At 35.1% G+C, this 16,294-nt stretch overlaps 1 protein-coding gene across 1 annotated transcript; it reads left to right on the top strand.

Annotated features, from left to right (window-relative positions):
• Nucleotides 1-1,090: 1,090 nt before the first annotated feature.
• On the top strand, nt 1,091-16,177 carry LOC133697743 (uncharacterized). The gene is made up of 18 exons (XM_062120492.1): nt 1,091-1,508; nt 1,699-1,757; nt 1,956-2,037; nt 2,277-2,344; nt 3,702-3,771; nt 5,295-5,376; nt 5,685-5,749; nt 8,919-9,905; nt 10,026-10,088; nt 10,173-10,219; nt 10,746-10,791; nt 10,910-10,989; nt 11,665-11,778; nt 11,895-11,976; nt 13,719-13,844; nt 14,744-14,824; nt 15,347-15,472; nt 15,806-16,177. The coding sequence occupies exons 1-18, from the start codon at nt 1,179-1,181 to the stop codon at nt 15,893-15,895; spliced, it is 2,598 nt and encodes an 865-aa protein (XP_061976476.1). The 5' UTR covers nt 1,091-1,178; the 3' UTR covers nt 15,896-16,177.
• Nucleotides 16,178-16,294: the final 117 nt, after the last annotated feature.

Consider the following 16,294-nt stretch of genomic DNA (forward strand, 5'->3'; position numbering starts at 1 on the left):
TTCATATGAAAAAAAAAAAGAAGAAAAAGATACGAAGCACATTAATGCATATATGAGGTATGATTGATGGTGATTTCTGTTTTTTTGTTTTTTTTTTTTTAGCTTAAGATCGCAAAACACAAGTTTAAACCTAAAGTCCTTTTATGCTAAAAAAAATATAACATAAAACATAAAACATTCATCGAATTAATTCTAATCTTTTTTGTTTGATGAAAATTATTCATGTGTAAGAAAAATAATCGGAACTACAAAATTATTTTATTTTATTTAAATTAAAGAGCTTCTAAACTAGCTAGTATTTAAAGAGATATATTCTCTCTCTCTCTCTCTTTCTTTTTTATTTTTTTTTATTTTTTTCAAGTTTAAAATTATAAAACAGCGTCTATAGAAAAATTCTTAAATTCATCTGAATTTAAAATGAAAATTTTCTATTTGATATGTAAATTGACTCAAAAAACAAAATACCTCTTATTGTCAAATAAAAAAAATCTTAAATTAAGAATAGCATATTATACTAAAGTTAATTTGGGCTCGATTAGATTTTTTTTACATATATCGGACTGATGTAATGAATAAAAATATATGAAAAAAATATAAAATCTTATGGATGAATGCATCATTTAAATAAATACATGGTACTCGATGCCAAGTTACCATGATATGGCATATAATAAATCCATAGATGGCATGTATTAATCCGATCCTGTACTATTTTGTATTTATTATTTTTAGTAAAATTATTAATGTAATGTTTAAAATTATGGTAATATTTGTTTTTTAAAATGTTTTTTATTTAAAAATATATTAAAATATTTTTTTTAATTTTTAAAATTATTTTTTAAAAAAATTAAAATCATAAAAATAAATTTAATTTGAAAAAAGAAAATTTTTTGAAAAATACATTTTGAATATAAAAATAAACAAATTAAAAAATTATTTTGGGGTGTGAATGGATGGTCGCTGAAAAAACGACCGTTTGCCAGCTTGGTTCCACAATTTTCTCTTCTCGATCCTTCTTGTTCTTGCCTTGTCTAGCTATGTACACGTGTCTTCACGGTATGCACCCAAACCAAAAAAGAAAAATATCATGAGGCCCCTTCCACTATCAAAACCCAAATTTACCGCCGGACCTTTTCTTTCTTTCATCGTCACTCAAAAGTAGACACTGGCCACTGGCCATGGCAACTTCTCTCCACCTAAACCACACATTTTATCACCGTTTCACTCCTACTTCGCATATGAGTCGAAATTTGAACTTTTACCGGCGGTTTTCGTCTTCATTTTCCTGGAAAGCCAGGGTTTTAACTTTGAAGAAGAAGCATTACCGAGGCACCGGACATGGAGTTTTCTCGTCGAGTATTATTAAAGCGAACAATACAAATAATACGGAGATTGACGAGGTTTCCGTTCAAGAAGAGAAAGAGAACGAGATGGAACGGCCTCCTTTTGATATCAATCTAGCTGTAGTTCTTGCTGGTTTCGCTTTCGAAGCCTACACTAGCCTCCCTGTAAGTAATACTTAATTCATTTTTAATTTCAATTTTTAAGTCTTAATTGAATATAAAAATTTCCGGAAAATCACATGAGAAAAAAAGAATTTGAAATTCAATAGGCACTCGTTTTGCTCTCTTGCTATTCAGGGTAACAAAATCAGAGTAATTTGATGTTCATTTGGTGTGTTTGTTTTGTTTTAATCAGGAAAACGTAGGGAAGCGCGAGGTTGATGCTGCAGATTGTAAGACCGTGTATCTTTCAGAGTATGTGATCATCTGTTTTTAGTAATACTAGAGGCTTAAACATTCATTACTTGTTCTCTTTGTTGTTGCAGAGAAGATGCATCTTGCTATTATGTCCAGCCAGACCTTTTTTTTTTCTTGAAATTATTTTAGCAGCAAATAATAGAATCAAATAGAATACTATTTTTTTTCCTTGAAATCTGATTGGTATGTTTGCAGGTCGTTTGTACGCGAGATATATGATGGCCAGTTGTTCATAAAATTGAAAAAGGGCTTTGATTTGCCAGCCATGGATCCATGGGTGCGTCATTGGATTTATCCTTTTTGCATTGAGAAATAGGATTTATGTGCAAGTTTTAATGCTTGCCTACATGGAAAGCATCTGCAACTGGAAACACACAAGCACAGCCCTAACCAGTTGGTGTTTTCTGTTGGTTCCCCCCTCCCTTGAATTCAAGGTTTATATGTAGGAACTGACAAAGTCACATTCTGATTTTCATATATACAGCTTTACTTATCAAACTGCGGGTGTATTTCCAGGGAACAAGTGATCCTTATGTGGTTATGGAACTGGATGGTCAGGTTGTCAAAAGCAAGGTCAAATGGGGGTAAGCTGTTGATATTTCCATATCTCTCTCTCTCACACACAAACTGAATCTTAAGGCTGAATCTTTATCCTTCTCAAAATTTTCATTATGTTGAAAATTTTGTGCACTTTATAGCATATGCTTTCTTCTTTCTCCTTTGAACTAAGCAATTGGAGTTGGAGCTCCTTTGTTTAAGATCAGGCAATAATTAGTATAAATTACAACTTTTCATAGCAGCATTCATGGGGATGTGAGATTCTAATGGAACTGAGAATGAATGATAAATTTCATTAACTCCGCAGGAAATATTTGAAAGGAAACATTTACCTGAATTTCGTTTAATGCTCTTATTTTATTAGAAATCCTGCTCTGAAGTGTAAAGTTAATAAGCCCCATTTTCTATATTTTCTTCTGTTTTACTTCATCTTTATGAACCCCGCTTTGTTTGCTTAAACTTGCCAGGAATTTCATTCCAATTTGATTTTTATTTCTTTTAATGCACCTGTTTTAATTTTTGGTGTCCGGAATTTGTTGCTGAGATGAATGGGATTGTAGTTCTAGTGTTTACTACCCCTATCTGCCATTGTTTTGAATTTTCATCAACCTCTGATACCACTTGCATCTTGAAAATTTTTTATGCCTTACTGAATCCAGTAATCACAATCTCCTCTGGAAAAGAAACACAGTTTACTGAGGTAAATGACAGATTGGTGTTAGCCTCACAATCCTATTGCCTTTTTTCTTCAAAATTTTGGTCAATCCTTGATTTTTCACATTGAAATGGCTTTTTGTTCCTTACTTAATGCAGCTATACCCTCTCCATTGGAGAAGGAACACAGAGAAATGTGGTTCTCGGTGGTACTATATTTGCTATTATGGTCTGCTAGAGTGATAGCCATTGCTTATATTGAGTTTTGTGAGGATGCTTGTGCTAGGACTGCAGAATAGTCTTATGGACTGGAATTTTTTCCTGAACTGTTTTAAAACTCAAGCCCAAAATTAGGTCTATGTTTTGTCTATTTCTATTGGGAGACAGCTATCATGCCACTAATAGTTGTTTTCTTTCTCAATCACTTTAATTCCTTTTCATTTTATTGGAAGCCCCATTGGACCTTCAACTACATGATGCAGGTTAGCCCGAATTCCTACCAACTCATCCTATGATTCACACCTGAGACCTCCATGTTGAAAATCCAAAATTTTAACTATTAGGTTGTTCCATAGGATATACTTTCTCAATCATATTACGGGTTCTATGCAAAGTTTACACATTGACATAGTTGCAATCTAGCAGAAGCAGCAAAATCTTACAAGTTTGCTCTTGAACTATTAACAATTTAAAAACAATTTGATACAAGTAATCATTCAATGATGGCAGGAAAAAGAAGCCAACTTGGAACGAGGACTTCACCGTTAACATTAAGCTGCCTCCGACCAAAAATCTTCAGGTAAATTCTTATTCCTTCTGAATTTATAAGTTTGTTTCTCATTTGGGAGTGTGCTGGGGGTACATTTCAAGTTCCTATCCCTTTTTTATCATTCTTTCTAGCTGCTCTTTTGACCTAGGTACAGAAATGAGCAAATTCTAATATCATACTTGTCTAAAAAATTCTAATGCTTATTATAGTCACTCTGAAAGTGAGCATGGATATCCCTTACAAGTTTCTGAATTTACACAACAATCATCTCTAGATTCCTATAAGAAAGGAAAATATGGCAACTGGAGTGGAAGGAGAGGAACAACCCAACATTTAAAGGGATCAATCTTATGGATCAAGGACCAGCGCTTTTTAATTGAGATCTCATTTTTTACTTGTTAATTTGTTTTTTAATTCTTCCACTTATTTTTCACCTGTCTCAAATGAGAGAGTTTTCTTTATTATTTTTAAGTCCCCCCCCCCCCCCTTCTATACTTCCCATGTACGAGTGTTGCTCCCTTCCTGCTCTTTAATAATTACATTTTAGTTATTGAAAGAAATCCGTCCTTTAGTAATTCTCATTCATTCTAAATCTAAAATCTTTGACCATTTATTGTCCCTAAATAAAAGTTAATGCTTCCAGTACTACAATTTAGATTACTGGCACCTCAACTTTTTTGTGCAGTTAAATACTAATCTCTACCATCTATACACATCTACATAGTTTGAAGAAATGGCTTTACAAGGTGTCTGATATCTCTTAAACTAATTTTCTCTTCTATGTGAATGTAAAGACTGGCTTCTAGATCTAGGATGTACTTCACATTGTATTGTTGTGGATGTGAGGCCTGTTACTTGTTGAGGATGGCTTGGAAAGGATTGCTGTATTCAAAGCGCAATCATCTTCGGGGAAACATTATCTGTATAATTGACACTGTTATAGTTAGTTAGAAAGTATATGGTATCATGTTTAAATTGCCCAAATGGTCAGGTGCATGCAGTATTGAATGTGTGGGTTCTCCTTTTGCTTATATGGTTAATGTTCTCCAATGGCTTTCATCACTCACCAGAGGGCTTACAGGTGCCTGTACATTGGTTGCCCTTCCAGCCAATTATGACTTGGCATTAAACTTTAAATTTACCTTCTCATTTACATCTATCAACATGGCTTATAGTCATAATCATGCTGGACTGACCAGACTGGATCATCCTTGTTTGGGGTATTCTTTTTAAATAATTGGTTCGCAGGATCGCTTTGTTCCAGTAGGGTATACTATTAAGGATTGTGCCTTTTGATCAACTATCTCCATTAATTGTCATATCTTATTCCTGCTTTTAGTCTGCTACCTCCACTACTAGTTTGGTATTAATGACATTTTTGGTGATGATTTTGTTCATTTGTTCACACCAACCAATGACTGAAGTATCTTGTGCAATACAAATACATGATCCGAGGCATACAATTGAAGGATGTGCTCAGAATAGGAAGTTATCATTTTTATATTTAGTTGCAACTCACAAGTAATTCTTTGGAATGTGTTTTTGAGCTTCAGATTGCAGCTTGGGATGCAAACCTTGTAACTCCACACAAGCGCATGGGGAACACAAGCATTGGTCTGGAAAGCCTCTGTGACGGTGAGGATTCAATAAAACTTGTGCATGCACTGAACTGTTTGGGAAAAGGTGTCGTGCTTTTCATTATACTTGGATCAGTGATTTTCTGCTAGTAAAATTTTAATAATAATCAGCATGATTTTTTTGTTGTTAGATTGATGATTGCACTTACTAAAAGATATTTCATTGCATGAACTGAAGTGTGCTAGTTTTATTCCATAAGTACAAGTTCATTCGATGTGTATGAAAGCAGTAAGCAGATGAAGTTTGGATATATGGACTGCATACCTTTTTCTACCAAAATTATTAAATGGCTTGTGCCTTTCCAGGAAACTTGCATGAGGTGGTGGTTGAACTGGAAGGGATGGGCGGTGGCGGAAAGTTGCAGTTGGAGGTAAGTTCTTGCAGTGAAAGAAAATTTTTGTTACGATTTAAATCTTCAAGGAATTGTATGAAATTTCCCCTCTTTGAGTCTGTCATGCGTCTTCCACCTCGACATGGCTGGCTCATCAAGCTCTGGTTTAAATTTAAGACAATTTGCAGTGGAAAAATTCTTGCAGGCATGACAACCTAATACTGACGTTATTGGGAAATTTAACATGTTTGTAGTATTTTTAAAAAATAATAGGATTATCGCATAACTTATTTGGTTTGTTGCTGCATCTAAGAGTTCCAGTTTCCTTATGAAAGGAACTCCTGGAAATATCCATCTTTGGGTCCCGGGCGTTGCTTTTTAGTCAATGAGTTATGAGACTGGTGGTCTTTAGTTCTACACATTTCAGCTTTTCACATCCTAAACATTTTGATCTGGCTCAAACAACTATCAGCTTGTTGATGTACAGAGTCTGATGACAGCAGTGTGCTCAACTATACTAAATTTTAAAGCATCACTTCTGGAATCACGTTCTGAATTTGAATTTCAATGCAGAAGTGCCAAGAGAATCGGCATAGAAATATTTTCCTTTTTTTCAGAGTTTGGTCATGCTGCCATCTACCATTGCTGATGTTTTTCAGTTAATTGGGTATTGAAAATAGATTTTACTTATCCGACATCTTGAAGGACTATGATTTAGTGATTTAAGCTCACGTCCAAACATGGGACCAACATAAGAATCATCTTGGAATTTTTCAATAGGTTGGAGTACTTCAGCCTCCTTTCAGCTATATTATACATGAATTGCACTTCAATGTGTATTCTGTGAAAAAAAAATGCTTTTATATTGCTGCTTGTTATATCATAAAAATACACTTCTTTGGAATCTGCATGCTCTTAGAGTATAAAACACGTCTTCCTGCTGCTACTTTTTTTTCCTTTCATATTTCTTCCTCTTTTGACTTTGATAATACCATTTATCATTTAATGCATGGTGTTTCAACGTGGATAAAGGAGTGTCTACCTTAAAAGTGTACAACCATTGCTATGTGATGCTAGGAGGTCCACCAAGTTCAGGGTAATAATGCTGCCTGTTGTGTTTCATTTCCCATTAAGTTTACATTTTATTTTTTACTATTCTTTCTTTCGATTTATAATTTCTGTCTGGGTGTTGCCTTTTGGTTAAAATGTCATCTCTTGTTCTCCTTCAAGTTGTTCTTTGATTTCCATCCTATCGTGTGTCTGGGACCCTAGCTAATTTATTCACCTGATAATTTTGCAGAAAATATGTCAAACATGGTAGGAAGGCATTGGAAGAGATGAGGTCCGTAAAAAGGAAATAAAGTCCTTAAAGGGGAAAAAGAAAAATAGTGTAGGGCAAAGGGCACTAACTAAATCTACGTTCGGTGAAACAGTGGAGGTAAATCCTTTGGATGAAAACATATAGAACAAACAGGCATTTCTGGGTTGCAAGTTTCTCCGAAATCTAATGTTCGACGAGTGCCGTTGCTATGACCACTGTTGTGTTTTTTTTTTCCTCAACTCAGTTTTATGGAAGATGGATTTAATGAGAAGTTAATCAGTGTAAAGGTTGTTGCAAGCTTAAAAAAGGCCTTATGGTTCGTGAGCAATATCTACAGCTTGGTTGTAAAGGTCTAGAAAGAGTATAATAGAAGGTATCATAGACGTTAAAAAATGGAAGAGTGAAAACACTATAACAAGAGTAAAGACTGATGCTCTTTGAAATGATGCGTTGTTAGACTTGGGTTGGCTTTGCTATTAATCCTTGCTGGCTTTTCCCATTAAGTCTCGGTAAACCAATGGGTTTATGTACACCAAAGTCCCAAAGTGTATTAACATTCCAGTCTTTCAGCATTTATTTTGTGTGGGTAATGGTTTATGTTTGCTCATGCTGTGTTCTGTAATTGATCAGATTGTGTTTGGTCAAAACCTAGTCAACTGAAAATGGCTCCATGTGGTAGTTGGGTATCAACACACTCATGTTTGTTAATCTTGATGCTCTTGGTAGGTTAGACCAGTAATATCATGATTTGGCCTGTTATAGTTTCTCAAATTAGAGTGTCTTGCCACATAACTTCTCAATCTTTTTTTGAGGCATTAAGTCACAGTTTAAGTTATTTCTTTGAATCAAGTATACAGGATTGTCTCACATGCATTTGAGAGGATATTAAACTTTCTTTCAGTGAACCTTTTGGTTGACATGGATATATCGATCATTACTTCGGGTTAGGTGTTGGTTTCTCTTTGAGCAATTAGGACAACTCAAATAAAGTCTGCATAATTTGCAAATGCAAGATTTTTGTTGAACTTCTCTTTCTTTTTTCTTAATCATTGGAGGTTCTTGGCATGTCACTTTTCTACCAAGATTTTTTTTTTATGGATTTAATGCATTGGTATATTTGGGGATATTCTTTACTGCAAGGCCTGCTTTCTGCTTGTAATTCTAGTAATTGGTGGTTATTGCTGATGCAGACTGCCAGTCGCATGTATAATGACAATGCAGTTCAACTGTTACTAGAAAGAAACTTTTAGTCAACTAGGTTAATAGTGAAATGCTCCATAGTATTCAATGTTGTAATGTAGTACTTAAGATAGTTGTTACCAAACGCAATATGTTGATTTCCTCTTTGTATATTTTCTTGGGTTTTGCTGTGAGACAATTTCTGATATATTTGGAGTTGGGTTAGCAGCTCGCATTTTTTTCCCAATCTTGCTTGTTCTTCTTTTATTTCTCTTCTTTTTTTAGTTTTCCATTTTAAAATCCAAATCTTGAAAGAATTCCTTAAGTCACAGAAGAAACATTGTTGACAGTTCTGACAGTTCTGCAATAAATAAATAAACAAAACAAATGAAACAGTCAGGTAGCTTTTCTGTACTGTTTCTCCTTATTCAGAGACTTGGCAGCCTATCGTTGGTTATTAAGGTTGGTTAATAAACAAAACAAATGAAACATTGTTGACGTAGATTAATGCTTTTAAGTCATGTCAAGACTTCTCTCATGTGCCAAAATTTCTCAGTGGTTTAAGTCAATAAAATTCCTTTTCTTCTTGTCTTTTCTTGAGCTTTATAGTTGCACTTGTTAATGTGCATTCCATCTATTGCCAAGATGGACTTTTTTTTGTTGTTGTTGAATTTGTATCACTTAGGCTTGCTACTTGTAAGGTTTCAGGTTAAATACAAAACTTTCGATGAAATTGATGAAGAAAAAAGGCCATGGAGGCTCCCCTTTGTGTCAGATTTTCTTCGCAAAAATGGTTTTGAATCAGCTCTAAAAATGGTTGTTGGCTCAGAAACCATGCCAGCACGACAGTTTGTAGAATATGCTTTTGGGCAGTTGAAGTCATTTAACGTTCCAAATGTTTGGACAGATCAAGTTTCAAACAGTAAGGACTTGGGTGCAGCGAATTCCAACCACTCTGTTGTGTCGGACATGCCTTTGCCTTCAGAAACAAAGAGTACCACAGAAGTCCCTGTGTTTGACTCGAACCGTGATGGAGACAGTAACTTAGCATTATCCCAAGCTGATAATGACTGCTTATGTAATTCGGGTGCCACAGAAGCTGGGGAAGCTACGCAATCAGATAAACAATTTTGGAAGAACTTTACTGATGTTATCAGCCAAACTGTTGCTCAGAAACTTGGTTTCTCTGTTTCTCTGGAATTGAAGTGGGATGAATTTGACTTATTGAACAGAATTGGATTGCAGTCGCAAAAGATTGCCGAAGCGGGTTATGTTGAGTCAGGGCTTGCAACTCCAGAGGGTCAGAAGGTGGACAGTGATGAAGCAAGTGCCCCACTTACCATAAGCAAGATTCAATCTTCACTTCCAGAAATAAAGAAGGTGACACAGGATTTGTTAAGGCAAACTGATTCTGTTCTGGGAGCATGGATGGTTTTGACTACTGCTGTTTCTAAATTAAATAAGGAAGAAAATGTTTCAGGAAAGAGTTCTTCTGATAGTGAGAAGCTAATTAGCTCTTCGAATGGAACCGCATTGGAAGACAAGAAATCTGAGGAAATGAGAGTACTCTTTTCTACTGCGGAGAGTGCTATGGAGGCTTGGGCAATGCTTGCTACTTCACTGGGCCATTCAAGTTTTATCAAGTCTGAATTTGAGAAGATATGCTTTCTAGACAATTCATCCACAGATACACAGGTGATATTGTTATATCGTTGACACAAGCCGTCTTCCTTGTAATAATCTTGTGATTCATTATTTGTGATGAAAAACCACGAGGTTACATTTCATTTATCACTAAGTTGTTGGAAAGTGCAGGTGGCAATTTGGCGTGACAATGCAAGGAAAAGATTAGTTGTTGCTTTCAGGGGCACAGAACAAGTACGTTAGATTTTATACTTCTCTAAGTGCTGTTGGGTCATCTAGCTTTCTATTTAAATTGCTTATTTTTGTTATTTTCTTCAGGTAAGATGGAAGGATTTGCGAACTGATTTAATGGTAGCTCCTACAGGGTAATGTAAAATACCTACGCATATCATGCCTTGTTCACACACATACCCAGAGAAATGCATGGATTTGTTTGGTTCACTTTGGTAATCCTTTCTGGTCAGTTTGTTTGTATGTGTAACTTATGTTGCAGTTGCATTTTGTGAGAATAGTGCACTGCACTTATTTGGTGGACATGGATCTGTGCATGTGATGAATCCCGTTGCTTGCAGCAAAATTTCTTTTACTTTTAAAAGAAAGAGACATTGGGAATGGGAGACTGAGTGATAAATGATGAAGTGATTGCATAGTCATTACATGACTGAATGGTGCATTCTTTTAATGTATTTCCTCCATGCATAATCAAATTCAATTTGCTATGCGCATTTTATTGAAGCATTTTTTTTTTTATTTTTAAAATCTTGTAATTTGACTATATCATCCGTGAGCCTCTAGAATTGATTTGCATGAACTATGTTTCTTTATCATTTCTCAATTTCTTTATCATTGCTATACATAAGTTCTATGCTAACCATCATTCTACTTCTGTAGGCTAAATCCTGAAAGGATTGGTGGAGATTTTAAACAAGAAGTTCAGGTATGCAAATGATATGTATATTTGGTAATTATTCAGAATACATCCAGTAATATGTGCAATTTCTCTCTTACTACTGTCAATGATTATGATGTACTTGACTGTGCTACAAATTTTTCAGGTTCATAGTGGTTTTCTAAGTGCTTATGATTCAGTCAGGATACGAATCATCTCTATCATTAAACTATTAATTAGCTACGTGTAAGTTGTTCTTTTAATCCTGTTTAACTATCTCATGCTTCTCTTATAAAATCCTAAAGAATCTTCTAGGGCAACAACCAGTGTTATATCATGCTTAAGATATGAGTTCCTACACATTTTTAATAACAAATATAGGCTGACTATACTTATTCCTTTGTTTTAGTCATTTAGTGTTGGTTTCACTAGGTCCTTTTGCTAATTAATATAGTCCATATGTGACCGGTGTGGATTTTTTTTCTAAAGTGAACTTTTTGGGATTCTTGCCATCGGGGATGCATTAGTGCACAAGTTCATGCATCTTTATAGGCGCATTTAACTGTATTTTCAAGTCATATAGTTTTTGGCTTGTGCACAATTAAATTATACATGAATAGGTGATGCTTCTTAATATGCTTGTATGATTAAAAACTTAAACATGTAATCTCAAATACATTCTTGACATTTCGTACCTTGTACCTCTTAAATGAATCGATTTTCATTCTTCTTGTCTTGAAATTTGGTTCAAATTTTTGCAATATTATGTCTTGCATCTGTGAGATAACGTTTGCAGATCTATCATCTGGTAGTCGCTAGGTGTTATTTTTTTCCCATTACATTCAAAGCAGAGTAATGTTTAAAATAACTTTGCAAATTTCTATAGATTTGTTCTTTGAAATGTTAAATCGTTGTTGACAGAGATAATGGAGCTGAGCCACCATTTAAATGGCACGTCTATGTAACTGGTCACAGTTTGGGTGGTGCATTGGCTACCCTGCTTGCTCTTGAACTTTCATCGAGTCAACTAGTAAAGTAAGTTCATCCTTCTTTTACTTACTAGTGCCTGGCAAGTCCATTGCATTTGCACGCGGGCACTTTTGACAGATTATGCAATTACACATTGAATTCTACTTTTGTTTGTGTTTTAGGCGTGGTGCGATTTCTGTGACTATGTATAACTTTGGATCTCCTAGAGTTGGTAACAAAAAGTTTGCAGAAGTTTATAATCAGGTAACTGTAAATTTTTAATCGGAGCTAAAATTGTTTTCAATCACAAGAAATTTCTTTTATGGGTGGGTTGCAATTCTCCCTTTTCCTGTTGGCACAACTTAAAGTCAAATCATGATGGGGGTGCGCTTTTTCTCATATAATTTACATGTGGGTATATTGCTTGCTTGCTTGTTCACGACACTAGCTCACATTTCTTAAAAGCTGCAACTGGTTCCTTCTTTCAAATTTTGTTTTTCTGGATTTCTTTGTTCAATTAGACATATTTACTACAAATTGGTCTTTGGTGCACGTGTGTCCTTTTGTTTTCTGCTTCTATAAAAGGATATGATTTTTTATATATATAATCTTTTCATATTCCTGTAATTTTATGACATATTGAAAAGGAAAATGTTATTTCTTATTTCACATCAATTTTTTGCCACCGTGCATGTGGGGAATGGGCTGAATTGATATAAGATGTTCTGGAGTCTCAAGAACTTGTAAAAAGTTAGTCCATGATTACTGACGATTACTGACTCCATAACAGAGATGAATGGAGGAGACAGATCCATGTAGTGACCCTAATAGATTGGAATTGAGACTTAGTTGAGTTAATATTGATCTTCTGGCAACTATTACATGAAGATGTTTTTGTTTTTGTTTAAAACTTCAGCAAAATTATAGGAAAACCGAGAAGAATGTTGGACTTCTAAGTATAGCTAGTTTCTATAAGATATCTTTACTATCCTGTGACTGTGAGCTCCCATGATACAGTGCATAGATCTCATGACAAGTACTGTAGGTTTTAACTTACAAATGGTCTGGGGCAAGTTTTATGAATCGCCCTTCAGTACAAAGAAATTGCATGGATCTCCTCTCTAGCACCAAAAAAATCACAAACAGAAAAATGTGCTAGTGGCTTCAACGTCCCCTTTGATGATGCATCTCATGACTTGGTTTAATTGTCGAGATACTTGTCCATAAGGTTGTCATGTCATGTCTGACATTCAAGGGTGGTCTTTCAATTTTCTCAACTACAAGAGAGCTCTGTGAAATGTACCTTATGTTTACTTCTAGTATTTTTCTCTTTCTTCTTTTTTTTCAGTCACTATTCTTACTGAGTTTTTCTTGACTTGATATCTATAGCCTTAATTGATGAGGCTCATCAATTTATGTCTCCCTTATTTGTTTTTCTGGGACGCTCTTAAAAGAAAAACCTTCTCATCTCATTGATGAGAACTGGTCCTACTTCTCGGTTTCTTACTCTCCCAATATTAATAGTCTGCTTCAGTTTAAACTCAATGCACATACATGTTTAATTTTTTCACCCAATTGCTTCTCATTCATCTGCTAGTTTACATTGATGAGAACTGGCCCTGCTTCTTCTTGGTTTCTTACTCTCTCAATGTTATTAGTCTGCTTCAGTTTAAACTCAATGCACATACGTGTTTAATTTTTTCACCCAATTGCTTATCTGATAGAAATCCCTCCCCTTGCTTTTATATTTTCTGAATTTAAGCTGGGCAAAAATGATGCATTGCTGGCTGTGTCATTCATATCCTTTGGGTCTTATGGCCTGGGACATAATACTTGTTTGTTCATGATGCTTGGGAAAGTTTGAAACATATACATATGCGACATTGATACATGATGTGCATGTAAGAAGAGTGTACTTATAAAGATATGTCTTTTTACTCCTGTTTTTGTCTTGGACACTAAAAAACCGTGGTTAGTGTTTGAATTGGTCATGCTTACATTTGCAGAAAGTTAAAGATAGCTGGAGGGTTGTGAACCACAGAGACATTGTACCTACTGTTCCTCGCTTGATGGGTTATTGCCATGTAGCTCAACCTGTGTATCTAGCAACTGGAGAACTAGAAGATGCTTTGGTGGGTAATTTTTTTTTTTTTAACACTTTCCCTGAAATCATATGGCAGTTGCTGCATGCTGTGAAATTAACCTCTGGTCTCTGGATATGCATTTTATATATGCTATAGTGTGTTATCTTCCATAATGGAATAGATGGCATCCTCTTTAAATTCAAGATTTGTCAGTTGAATTCCAATTCCTGTCATTGGACCTAATTCATCTCAGAACACCAAATTTGTCTCAGATATACTAATTTGAGTTTTTCAGTGACCCAATTTCCCTTGCGTGCTTGAGAACTTTCTGCAGCTTTACCATTGCTGTTGCCCAACAGGCATTCCTTAGAAAACTGCGCATTGATTGCTTCAGGCATGCAAGGGAAGCTGAATTACTGCATTCCTTTGAAACCTACACTTTGATTGCTTCAGGCGGACATTTTTTTTCTTTGGAGAATTTATGCATCACAAGAAAATGTTACATTCATAGTTCTTTTTCTTTAGCTTCTTGTTATTGTTTTTGAAATGACCTTATCCATCTGTATTATCTGATCAGACTTTCATAATTTAGCTCAAGTGGAATTAGTGAATTTGCATGTTTGAGGTATTTGATTAAAGTTGTAGTTTGTCCTTTAACTCTTATTGTATACTCCTTTGTAAGTTATTCTTCACAACTGATAAAAAAGGCCAGGACTCAAAACTCTCTAACTGACTGACAGGTAGAGTTTTTTATTTTTTTTTAAAAAAAAGAAAGAAGCAAATATATATGAAAGATGTCCATGTACAATACCAACTCTTCGACTGTGGTTGACATTACATATGGAAGGGATGTTACGAACACATGACAGTTTCCATTATTGATTATTTTTCTTTTAAGAATTAGCTTATGAGTACCGCTATATACAAGTTTAAAATGTGTTTTTCAGGTAAATTTGGAGCTTTTGAAAGATGGCTACCAAGGTGATTTCATTGGGGAGTCCACACCGGATGTTGTTGTCAGTGAATTTGTATGTTTCTTGGTCTTAATCTTGCTCCATTTTTTTGCTCCACAGCTTGATCATTTGTATGGTTGACCCAGATGCGAAGGTGTAGGAAACCGAAATCTATCTAAATCTATCTAACTCATATTAACAAAGAGAAACTGGTTGCTGTGAGAACCTACAAAAAATTATATATTAGTTATACAGTATTTTGGCAATTAATTCTACCTCTCTAATTAGTTTGTACATGCAGTGTAATCCAAATTAATGGTCCCTTCTATATTGTTTGAATGCAAGATAAAGGTTCCTAAATTGATCTAGTGGTTCCTAAACTGACTAATCATTTGCAAAAAGGTTCCCAGTGCATGCTGAGAGGAAGAATATACGTTTGGAATATTGATGAAAGAGTTTTAGGATCTTGTTAGAACAGTGATAATAATAAGAGCTGTTTCTAAAACAACGTCCATGCAGGCAGCATTTGGTTTCTCATTTTTATAGTCTGAAATACCAATATGGTTAGTGAGCATTGGCTGTGACTATTTTGAGCAGATGAAAGGTGAGAAGGAGCTCATTGAGAAAATACTGCAGACTGAAATAAATATATTCCGTTCAATTCGAGATGGAAGTGGGCTTATGCAGCATATGGAGGATTTCTATTACATCACACTGCTTGAGGTACATATCATTTTGTCAAATGATTATTTTCATCCAGTTGATTAGAGTAAATAATATATTTGATTTCCTTGATGGTTACATGTGGTAAATGTGGCCCAATTAATTCTCTCCCCTTATTAAAAGTTGCACGTATCTGTGCCCCTAAAAGCTTTTACACAATCAGTAGCTGTAATCCTCCTCCAAATATCCAGTATAGCATTGTTGGAGTGATTCACTCTGTAGTCTTTTGTCCATTTATTAAACTGCTAGTGTTAAGTATTCCCACAGGCCTTACATAATTACCAGTCTCCATGCTTGCTCAGATATTAATCTGTTTATGTTTTGCTTTTCCAGAACGTGAGATCAAACTACCAGCCTCTTGAAAGGGTAGAAAGCAGTGGAAGAGATAGCATCCCAACCAGCCAAGATGGCAGTAACATCTGAACGCTAGCAGCCAAAGTATATTCATGTACGTTCCTTCCTTTAATCAGTGCCGAAATAATTCTTCGGCAGATATCGGTCATTGTGTCTGTATGCATCATTTAGCAGTCTGCTAGTCTTTTAGGAAACCCATCAAAAGAATACATGGACAGAATTAATACGGGGTGGGGTAGGGAATAATGTACCTGTACAGCAAAGCTTTATTTCAAATTCAGATCACATTTTCATGACAACATATCTGATTGGATGTTGTGCACTAAATATCAAAATACTATTCAGCAGCAACTTCTTTTTTCCTGGTTTACCACCAAATTCCTTGATCATCTTTTCATCAAGGCTTAATCCTCAGCTGCAGGTCCTAAACAAAATGAAGTCCATTGTCCAATTGAAGAGGATGGTTGG

Source organism: Populus nigra, chromosome 6 (genome assembly GCF_951802175.1).
Source record: "Populus nigra chromosome 6, ddPopNigr1.1, whole genome shotgun sequence".
In the NCBI taxonomy this organism is placed as follows: Eukaryota; Viridiplantae; Streptophyta; class Magnoliopsida; order Malpighiales; family Salicaceae; genus Populus; species Populus nigra.

What these genes read in the sequence shown, in the direction of transcription:
- LOC133697743 (XM_062120492.1), top strand. Translation starts at nt 1,179, where the DNA reads ATGGCAACTTCTCTCCACCTAAACCACACATTTTATCACCGTTTCACT. An exon ending in AAGACCGTGTATCTTTCAGA is followed by an intron (nt 1,758 to 1,955) that starts GTATGTGATCAT and finishes GTATGTTTGCAG; the next exon opens with GTCGTTTGTACGCGAGATAT. An exon ending in TCATCGAGTCAACTAGTAAA is followed by an intron (nt 11,779 to 11,894) that starts GTAAGTTCATCC and finishes TTTGTGTTTTAG; the next exon opens with GCGTGGTGCGATTTCTGTGA.